The sequence below is a fragment of the Pleurodeles waltl genome, chromosome 4_1 (assembly GCF_031143425.1).
Source record: "Pleurodeles waltl isolate 20211129_DDA chromosome 4_1, aPleWal1.hap1.20221129, whole genome shotgun sequence".
NCBI classification, from domain to species: Eukaryota; Metazoa; Chordata; class Amphibia; order Caudata; family Salamandridae; genus Pleurodeles; species Pleurodeles waltl.
In genome coordinates this window covers 103,748,111-103,759,081 of record NC_090442.1, presented here as the reverse complement: position 1 = coordinate 103,759,081, position 10,971 = coordinate 103,748,111, and the positions used below count along the sequence as shown (strand labels likewise).

Here is a 10,971-nt window from a genome sequence, read left to right as displayed (position 1 = left end):
ATAGCGATGCGAGTCGCAAATAGGAAGGGGACACCCCTTCTTATTTGCGAGTCACATTCACAATTTGTGAGTCGGTACCGACTCGCAAATTGTGAATGTGCATCGCTATGGGCATTTTGCATGGCGCAAACTGCGATTTTCGCAGTTTGCACCATGCAAAATGCTTGCTACATCTGGCCCCAAGACTCTTATTCTTTAAAAAAAGTTCATATCTTGACTTGTGTATGTTCGATTTTTGTGGTTTTGGCTTTGTTTTGTTTAGATAAATATTACCTATTTTTCTAATCCTGTGTTGTGTCATTTTGTGGTGTTTTCACTGGGTTACTGTGTTTGTTGGTACAAATACTTTACACATTGCTTCTGAAGTTAAGCCTGCCTGCTTGTGCCAAGCTATGAAGGGGGGTAGTGGGGGTTAACTAAGGGTGGTTCTCCTTCACCCTGACTAGAGTGAGGGTTCTTGCTTGGACAAGGGGTAAACCTGACTGCCAACCAAAGACCCCATTTCTAACATTGGTGATCAGCGGTGAGGATTGGACTTGTATTTGTACTTGACATACAGTGATTAAGTGTACACTACTGTTTTCAGTGCAGACCATTACGTGACCACATACAGCTTGTTTTTCCTTTTTCCCGTTTCAATTGTTTTTTCCTACTTATATATTTTTGCTGATCTTTGATTGACTTTTGAACTTTATTGGGAACTATTTTTCTGCCTTCGAACTTGCACTTTTGTTGATTCTTCATCATGTCTTAATCTGGAGATGCATCAGCTGGAGCTGCTTTTAACTTAGGGAAACTAGAGAGCTATACAGTTGCTCAGTTGATGCAGTTCTGCAAAAAATCTTGCCTGTCCCATTGAGGGCTTCATCAGGAAGGAGGAGTTGCAAAAGGCACTGAGGGCCTGGGCAACAGCAAAGGAAGCTGAGAGGCACACAGAGGAGGAGGATGAGGTTGAGGAGGTGCAATCCATACACAATGATATACTGGGTGAGCCTGTTATGTCCAGGGAGAGAGTCTCCAGGGCAGGTAGCAGTGTACGCATTCCTAAAGACCTTATGAAGGATTACAAAAGGGAGGATTACATATTCTTGTGGTTCAAGGGATACGAGTCTGCTCTCTATATGAATCTGGTCCCTGAACTCATTGGGGGCGGGTATGTGGAAGTACTTTAAGGTATAGAGGAGGGTTACACTGACCTCCTTATGGGATTCTCAGGGGCTCACCTAGTCTATCATAAAATATGCCCTACTCAAAAGGTATGATTCCACCCCTGAGCAGTATACAAGTTTATGTCCTATACGAAGAAGGAATCCCAGACATGGTTGGAATGTGCTGGTTTTTTTTGCAGGTCATTGGATGGTTGGGTGAAGGGCAGTGAGGTGACAACGTATGAGGGGCTTTACAATGTAATTGCTTGGGAGCACTTTTATAGTTTATGTTTTCCAGAGCTGTGCCAGCACCTAATTGACAGCAATCTGAGTGACCCCAGGAAGCTTGCGCAGGAAGCGGACCGCTGGGAGAGCACCAGGGTCCAGAAGAGGTATGGGGGAGACCACGCAAGGGTGGGCAGGGTCCCTCTCAGAAGAAAGAGGGGGTAAGGGTAAGCAGGGGGAGTTCTATAAAGGGCCCCAACCTTGTTCCCTGCTAAGAATTCCCAGCTGCCCCTTGGTAAAAAGCCATGGTTCTCAAAAACGAAACCTGTGGAAGGCGGTCCCCCACGTAAGTGTTATGCATGTGACCAGCTGGGTAATGTGAGGGGGGACCCCAAATGCTACAAGAGTACACCGGCACCCACTGGTGCTCAGTCCCAGGGTTTAACTAGTGCAGCGCTTGGGGAGGAGTTGGTTCCAGGTGGGTGGGATCTAGCTGAGATGACCCTTGCCTCACTAGGGTACAGTGAGATGGTCCAGAGAACCTTAGTGCCTGAGAACACTAAAAAGTACAGGCAGTGGGTGACAATTAATGGACAGAGGGTGGAGGATCTGAGAGGCATAGGAGCAAGTGTGACTACAGTGAGGAGTCATCTGGTGTCTGAAAATCAGATTGAGCCCTGTGTACTTCACCAAGTAAGAGATTGAGAACCCACTTTGTAGTTCGAGTATGAGATTCTGGGTTTGTGATTTATACCAGTTCGTAATGTAGAATGAATCCATTGGGTCAGGATGGTGAATCCAAGTTAGTTTATTGATGCTCATTTCCAATAAAGTTCATAGACAATTGAACAGAGAGCCAGAAAGCCCAAAGTTATTTACTGATGTCCATTATTAGGCAAAGAAAGTAGACATTTGGGCAGAGAGCCAAAGAGCCAACACATTATTTACCCCTATGGTGTGTCTACCTTGGGCTTTTTCAAGGCTGCAAAATATTTATATGGCAAGGGGTCAGTATTTGAGGAGGCTATTGTGGGACAGCAGAATTTCTTGCATGCACGTTCTTTATTGTGATATAGAATGGAGAAGTATCCAGTGCGTCCAGTGCGGGTCTGGAGAAAAGAGATAATTGAGGGCACCACCCTGTGAGAGAGGGTGTGTATACAAGATCGAAAAGAAGAGGAATCGAAAAGGGATAGGAAGAAAAAGAAGAAAGTGAGAGGGTGAAGAATAAATACGTAGTAGTGGCCAGAGTTTCAACCGATATTGCTCGTGAGTTAGGTATGGTGAGGTATACAATCGGTTAGTCATTCTTTACTGATTATTGGTGAATCATGCATGTATAGGTGTGCTGTTAGTTAGTAGGGCAGATGCTGGCGGGAACTAGTTAGTAATAAATGTGTGTTGTTACGGGATTAATGTATTATTTCAGTGATTCCAATAAGTGATAAAGAAAGACAACTCCTACCAAATGAACATCATCAGAGTAGGTTCTTTGTTTGGAACACAAATTAGTTGGTCAATATATTCAGTCGGTTGTTAGAGAAATTTTAGTATAAAATATAGTATCAGTACTGATTATGTGGGATTCATCTTTATATAGGTAAGTATGTCAAGACACAATAGTAATGTGGTCATATGATTATCTACTTGTGAGCATAAAATATTACAACTCTCATTATAAAAGTAATAAATAATGGATAATTAGCGAAACTGTTTAACACATTCGTACGGGATATTCAGAGTTAACATGTCTAAATGTATAGAAACAAATTTAGTGCCCAAGAGAGGGTGCTAGCAGGCAAGTAATCCTTCACGACCAAGCACTTTCCAAAAATAAACAAGAGCAACATTAAGTTTATCAGATATTCAAAATTGGATCGGAAACTATGTCTCGATTTTAATTAGAGTGGTATGTTTAAGCATTAGAAATTAAATGATCGGCAAACAGTTTAATCCATAGCTCATCAAGGCATATCTGAAAAATCAGTGAGATATGTAACTTGACGTTCCGTAATTGTTGGAAAATGGGTTATTGGTAAGGGCAGGTAAGTACCTACACTTAGCAATAGGCCATTAACCTCCTCTTAGGTCCAGTTAGGTTTCAGTAAATTAATCCTAGCTCAACCCTTGGTCGCTTGACAACAAGCGACAAGGCTTAACTTACAAGACTAGTGTGTAAAGCATTTAAAAATCACAAAACAGTAAATAAGTAAAACACAAAACACAATAAAAATTCAACACCAATTTATAAAAAATAGATGATGTTTTTATGTTTACAATGACACCAAAACAATTAAAATCAGATAAGGGGAACCGGAAAGTTGAATTTTTAAAGAATTAATGCTTTGTAGCGCATAGAAGGAACTAGCGCTCAAAAAGTTAAAAAGGGTCACACTGAAATAGAACAAAGTCCAGAGTAAAGTTTAAAATAGGAGTGGTAATTCTGACAATCTGTGTGGATGTTAGGAGGCCATTATTCCGTACTGGTCCTGTTGTGATATCAATTCAAACCTGTTATAGAAAAACAGACCGAGAAATGACAGTCAGAGAGTAACAATGAATGTACATTATGGGAGCCAATAATAATAAAATGATATGTCCAAGTCCGTCAAGTCTTTAGAGGAGCTAATAGTGCCATTCTACATCTTTGTTGAGACCATGTCAAACTGTATGAAAGCGGACAATAAAAGTACTTTCACATTGTCATAGTTTAAGTTAAAGATCCCCAACCCGAAGTTGTTGTTTAAGTTTCTGTATACCACAGAATTTGGAAGTTCGTGTGGAGGGGTGACATTTAACTAGATGTTTAACCAATGGAAATCTTACATCATCCCTTTGTATGTTTCGAAAATGCTCTAGTTGTGCTGCTTATATAGGCCTTGCTGCAAGGGAAGGTGATAACATAGACTGTGTTGGTGCTCTCACAGTTAATAAAGTCATGTATATTGAAATGTTGTTCATTGATGGTGATATCTTTGGATTTGGATAAACTAAGTTTACAGATTGAGCAGTTGGTAGAAACCTTTTTTTTTTTTTTTCAAAAAGTGTTTGACTGCTCTCTTTTCTTGGAAAAAAAGAGGAGAATATTTTGTCTCTTAGATTTGGTGCTCTTTTGAAGCCCATTTGTGGAACTAAGGGCCAGATGTAGCAATATACCAAATTGCGACTTGCAACTTGCGAGTCCCTGCGACTCGCAATTTGCTATGCAAAAATTTGGTATGCAGAAAGGTGTCTCAGACACCTTCTGCGAGTCGCTATGGGGTCGCAAAGACCCACCTCATTAATATTCATGAGGTGGGTCGCAATTTGCGCCCCCATAGCGACTCTGGGCACTCACGGGGCAGGAGGCCTGCTGGGAACAGCAGACCTCCATGTCCGTGACTGCTTTTAAATAAAGCAGTTTTTTTTTCCAAGTGTAGCCCGTTTTCCTTAAAGGAAAACGAGCTGCACTTAGAAAAAGAAAACAAAACCTTTTGTTTCGGATTTTTTCAGGGCAGGCAGTGGTCCCCTGGACCACTGCCTGCTCTGAAAAAATATTTTTGGGTCCAGTCACAAAGGGAAAGGGGTCCCATGGGGACCCCTTCCCGTTTGCGAATGGGTTACCATCCACTTCAAGTGGATGGTAACTGCGACTCCATTTGCGACCGCTTTCGCGGTCACAAATGGAATTGCATACCACTGCGAGTCGCAAATAGGAAGGGAACACCCCTTCCTATTTGCGACTCGGAAATGCATTTTGCGAGTCGGTTCCGACTCGTAAAATGCATTTCTACATAGCAAACACACATTTGCGAGTCGCAAACGGCGATTTTTGCCGTTTGCGAGTCGCAAAGTGTTTGCTACATCTGGCCCTAAGTGTTCTTTGGTGTGGTTCATTCCAGAGGTGTTATACCCTCTTCTGGCTAGACACTCTGAAATTTCTGATGCTGCTGTCTCATAGTTTTGTAAGGTGCTGAAGCTACGTCTTGCCTGTCGATATTCACCCGCTGGGATGTTAAGTATTTAGCTTGGTGGATGGCAACTGGTTGCATGAAGGATGGAGTTAGCTTCTGTGCTTTTCGGTGGGTATGCAACTGATTCTGGTCTATATAAAGTGTGAGATCCAAATATTCCAATGATTTCCTTGAAGTTTGATAGGTCACTTCACTACCCCCTTATTGGGTATGCGGGTACATAAGAATTGTTGGAGCAGGGATTCTTGGCCTTGCCAGATAAACACAATGTTGTCAATATACTGAATACAGAAGATATGAATATGTGAGAAATCCTCTGTATTTTCATTCCAAAGCCAGTAACTCTCTTCTTCACCCATCAGAATGCAGGTTTACAGTGGAGTAAGGCAAGCTCCCATCACGCTCCCTTGTTTCTGGAGGTAGTAGAATAGAAAGAAATTGCTTTCTAGACAAAAGGATAGCATAGCTTTGATCATTTCATTTCTGGACCGCTTTGATGCTGTCTTGATGCTTGATTGAAGTATAGAGGCTGACCATATCTATAGTTACGAGTATATAGTCAGGTCGCCAGTCAATGTTTTGAAGTTTCTGGTGTATGTCCTTTGTATCCTTAATGTAGGAGGGTAGTTTCTTATTAAAGGGTTGCAGCTCAGAGTCAATGAAAATGCCCACGTTAGAGCAGATGGAATTTATGCCTTAAATGATTGGTCTACCTTTGGGTGGACAGCCCCCCCCCTTGTATGTTTTAGGAAGAAGATATAGGGTAGGTGTAGTCTGATGCTTGATAAATAGGAATTTCTTCTCTTCCAGGGTAAGGATTTCTCTTGAGTACCAATGATCCAATAATTCACCTAGTTTTTCTTGAACCTCCTGTGGTAGATTGGCAAACGTGCGGTGTAGCATGTGGTATCATTGATTTGTCGGTGCCCCTTTTAGACATAGGGGGTCATTCTGACTTCGGCGGGCGGCAGAGGCCGCCCGCCAAAGTTCCCCCGACAGAATACCGCAGTGCGGTCAAAAGACCGCCGCGGTAACTCTGAGTTTCCCACTGGGCCGGCGGGCGACCGCCAGAAGGCCGCCCGCCCAGCGGGAAACCCCCTTCCACGAGGATGCCTGCTCCGAATGGAGCCGGCGGAGTGGAAAGGGTGCGACGGGTGCAGTTGCACCCATCGCGATTTTCAGTGTCTGCTATGCAGACACTGAAAATCTTTATGGGGCCCTGTTAGGGGGCCCCTGCAGTGCCCATGCCATTGGCATGGGCACTGCAGGGGCCCCCAGGGGCCCCACGACACCCGTTCCCACCAGCAAGGTTCTGGCGGTCAAAACCGCCAGAACCAGGCTGGCGGGAAGGGGGTCGGAATCCCCATGGCGGTGCTGCCTGCAGCGCCGCCATGGAGGATTCCTCAGGCCAGGGGAAAACCGGCGGGAAACCGCCGGTTTCCCTTTTCTGACCGCGGCTTTACCGCCGCGGTCAGAATTGGCCTGGATGCACCGCCAGCCTGTTGGTGGTGCATCCGCGGTCCCCGGCCCTGGCGGTGTATGACCGCCAGGGTCGGAATGACCCCCATAATCTCTTTTGTTGAGAATGACAATGTTGCCCCCTTTGTCTGCTACCTTAATCAGAATTGTGTTGTCTGTTTGTAGTTCTCTTACTGCCTGCCTTTGTTTGAAGTTGGTATTCAAGATAAGATATTTCTGTTTTCTAATGTATTTTTGATATTCATGATCAAGGACCTCCATCAAAGCTGTGAAGAAGAGGTCAATGGTGTTGCCTGATGGTAATCTAAGTGTGAAAGTTGATTTTACCGGTAATTTGGATTGTTTAGTAAGTGTGATGTCAATATTGATTTCCAGTGCTATTTCTGTTAATGATTATTCATGCTCCGCAGTGCTGGAGAGGTTACTGTGTAGTTGTATTGTTGCTAAGTTTTGAACTGTGAGATCACTTGTGGTATGTTGTTGTGGGGGTTGAGTCTTTTGTCATATTGTCGTGTGGCAAAAAAAACATTAAGTTTCAGTTTCCTGGTGAATTTGAACAGGTCAATTTTTGTTTGAAGTAGGTCCCAACTAAGTGTAGGGCAAAAAGAGAGACCCTTAGATAAGATCTCAGTTTAAGGTTTGGAGAGAATTCTGTTAGATAGATTGACAATCAAATCAGTATTTAGGTTTTGTTCCTGGCTTCTTTGCTGCGTGCCCGTGTCTGTCCTAGGTAGCCCCATGGGCAGGGTGAGGTGTATGTTAATACACTGCATCCTGGGGCTACCTAGGGCCTACCTTAGGTGTGCCTTACATGTACAAAAAGGGAAGGTTTAGGCATGGCAAGTGGGTACACTTGCCAGGTCGAATTGGCAGTTAACAACTGTACACACAGGCACTGCATTGGTGGTCTGAGCTACATCTTGTGCACATTACTAAGGACTTACAAGTAAATCAAATATGCCAATCAGGAATAAGCCAATTACACATACAACTTACACAGGAGCACTTGCACTTGAGCACCGGTCAGCAGTGGTAAAGTGCCCAGAGTACCAAAATTATCAAAAACAGAATCCAGCACACAGTCAAAACATGGGAAGCAGAGGCAACAAAAAAAAGGGGAGACCACGCCAAGTATGCCGGGTCTAACACCACCACAATGCAGTTTAAAAAAAGTGTAGACCAGGAAAGTGTTCCCCATTACGTTGAATGCAGTGCACCCAGGACAGCCACACACTTGCAGTCAAGTGAAAATTACGAGCTGTCTTAAAGCAGCCACTCCGTTTAGCACTGTGCAGATGTCAAAACGCATGCACATTTGAGGGGGATTAGAGATGCCCTTGGAGGCTGGTGCAGTGAGAAACTACACCCACTTGCAAAGGTATGTCCTAGGGTTCTGTAGGACCACCTTTCTCCCCTAAAGAGGGCTGCCATCAAGGGATGCCCTGAGAGTGCCCCAGCTCTTATGAGGTTCACTTTAAGTGCACCTCCTGACATCTTATTTGCCTCTGCACCTGTATCTAATATGTGGTGTGGATGCAGTGGCAAAGGGATTCCATCATTAACATGGGGCTTTGACCTATATTTCTTAAAGTGCTGGGAAATTTCTGCCACCAAATGTTCCTTAGTGTTTCTCCAAGCACCTTGGTATTGTCTTCCAGAGCTGCCAGGTCATAGGTCAAAATTTGTTCCTAAGTACTCCTTTATGTACTGTCATTCCCTGAGTGATCATTATTTCTTGTACATTCATGTGTGTGCTTGGTGCTTATTTGCTGTTTGCATGACTCCTGTCAAGTAGGCAGTTTATTTAAAATGTCCACAAGTGTGGTTCAGAACTAGCCAGGTGACAAGGAGATGATAGCCATTTGAGAACTTTGCCTCAAAATGAAGTTATTTACATGTGGATCATCTAGCCCCATGATTCATACATTGCTAACAATACTTTGTTCTTATATGTGGGCAGTGGTGGCTGCTGCCAATCAAAGGTGGTGGAGCGAGGGGGAGAGGATAAAAAAATCTTACTTGCCGCACTGGTTCTGTCCACCTCGGTGCTCCTCGTACTTTTGGCAGTCACTGTTGCCCAAGCACAGACTTCCAATCCAGATGTTATACCAAGCATGAGAGCAGCACTGGGATTGGCCTGAGTAGGCTGGTTTGATACAAGCTCAGGCACAAGGAGCCTGTGCAATTTCTCCACCCAGCTGGGTTGGAGAAATGTAAGTGCACGTGTTGGTTTGGCCATCCTATGACGGCTGGCCAAACTGACATTCACACTTTGCAGTGCCCACCACTCCTCCTCCCAGCAGGGTTTAAGGGGAATATGATCTACATGTCAGTAACAATGGTATTCCCAGATTAAATACCTCTGAAGGTAAAACCAGAAATATTAATTTCTTCTAGTATTTATCTTTGGTTTCCAAGGGAGGGAATTTGAGTGCTCACGGTTTTCCATCCCTTGGAGTTATTCACACGATACTTGTGTCAGCAAGATTAGAAGTGCTATTAGACTTGTGTTTCCAGGAGACAGTCCCCGCACAAGAAAAAGACACCCACCTTGAACAATCATATAATTTAATCATCATATAACTATGTGAAGCTCAACTGTAGAAAAGGTGACATTAAAGCGGACAAGGGAGTATTGAAAAGTGAGATGCTAATTAATTAACTAATGCAATAGAAAGTTGTAAGTGTGGAGAAATGTAAAAGTGAACAGAGGGTCAGGCAAAGAGATGTTGGTACAGTAAGAAGTGAACTAAGCAGTATTTGAATAAAAAAATAAAATTAAATAAAAACATGCGTAGGAAATGTGAACAGTTCTGTGAGTTGCCAACATCCTCTGCTCTCTCAACTTCCTCTGCTATAAAAGGCAGATGTTTTTCATATGGTTTTATTGTAATAATTAGCAACAAATTACCGGCTGAATGTACTTTGCCACCTATTTATACGTCTTCTTCTTTCCTAAAAGGCTCCCTAATCTGAAACAATGAAAACAGAAAACTGGACAGAGGTGTCAGAGTTCATCCTCGTAGGACTGTCAGAAGACCCATCACTGCAGCTCCCCCTCTTCATCTTCTTTCTCTTGGTCTACATCATTACTCTTGTGGGCAACATAGGGATCATCGCATTGGTCAGGGCGAACCGCCACCTTCACACAACTATGTACTTCCTGCTCTGCCAATTGTCCTTCATAGATATCTGTGTATCCACAATTACTGTCCCCAACATGCTGTTCTGCTTGATATTGCAGAAAAAAACGATCTCCTTCCGGGGATGTGTAACACAAATGTTTCTGATATTTTCCATAGGGAGCACCGAAGTCTTCCTCCTCCCGGTGATGGCTTATGATCGATACGTAGCTATCTGCAATCCACTGCTGTATCCAGTCATCATGAGCAACAAAGCCTGCATTTACTTCATTGCTTTTATATTTTCACTGGCCGTCATTAATTCAATTATACAGACGACTTTCACCTTCATGCTTCCCTTCTGCAGGTCCAACAGGATCAGCCACTTCTTCTGTGACGTGCCTGCCCTCCTAAAGCTCTCCTGTTCTGACACCACCCTGAACGAGCTGGTGCTGGTTTTAGTGGCAGGTGGCCTCATACTGGTGTCTGTTGTCATTGTCTTTGTTTCATATACTTACATTGTGTTGACAGTTGTGAAGATAAGTTCCTCAGCTGAGAAATGGAAGGCCTTCTCAACATGTTCTGCCCACTTTGTTTGTGTGGCTATGTTGTATGGCACTCTTACTTTCATGTACGCTAAATTCTCCTCAAACCACTCTCCTACGAAGGATAAAGTGGTCTCGGCGTTCAATGCTGTGGCAATACCTATGCTAAATCCATTCATTTACAGCCTAAGAAATCAGGAGGTGAAAAAGGCTTTTGTAAAAGCTATAGCCAGGGTGGGGCGCGTTAGAAATTAAAGCGTGTTTGCTGGTAGAAAGGTTTGCTTCTGCTACCCCTCAGAAACATATCATTGTGCTGAAAAAACTGGCATCATCCCAACTGCTGCTTATAACACACAATCTAAACAACCTAAATTAAGTCACTAAGGGCCAGATGTATCTATCCTTTTAGCATTCGCAAACGGTGCGAATGACCGTTCGCGAATGCAAACATGCCTTTCAGTATTTATGAAAGGCATTCGCAACGCAAATTTAAGGAATC

At 43.6% G+C, this 10,971-nt stretch overlaps 1 protein-coding gene across 1 annotated transcript; it reads left to right on the top strand.

Moving 5' to 3' along the window:
- Window positions 1–10,136: 10,136 nt before the first annotated feature.
- LOC138287065 (olfactory receptor 5G25-like) lies at window positions 10,137–10,727 on the top strand. Its single transcript, XM_069227424.1, has one exon. The coding sequence runs from the start codon at window positions 10,137–10,139 to the stop codon at window positions 10,725–10,727; it is 591 nt and encodes a 196-aa protein (XP_069083525.1).
- Window positions 10,728–10,971: the final 244 nt, after the last annotated feature.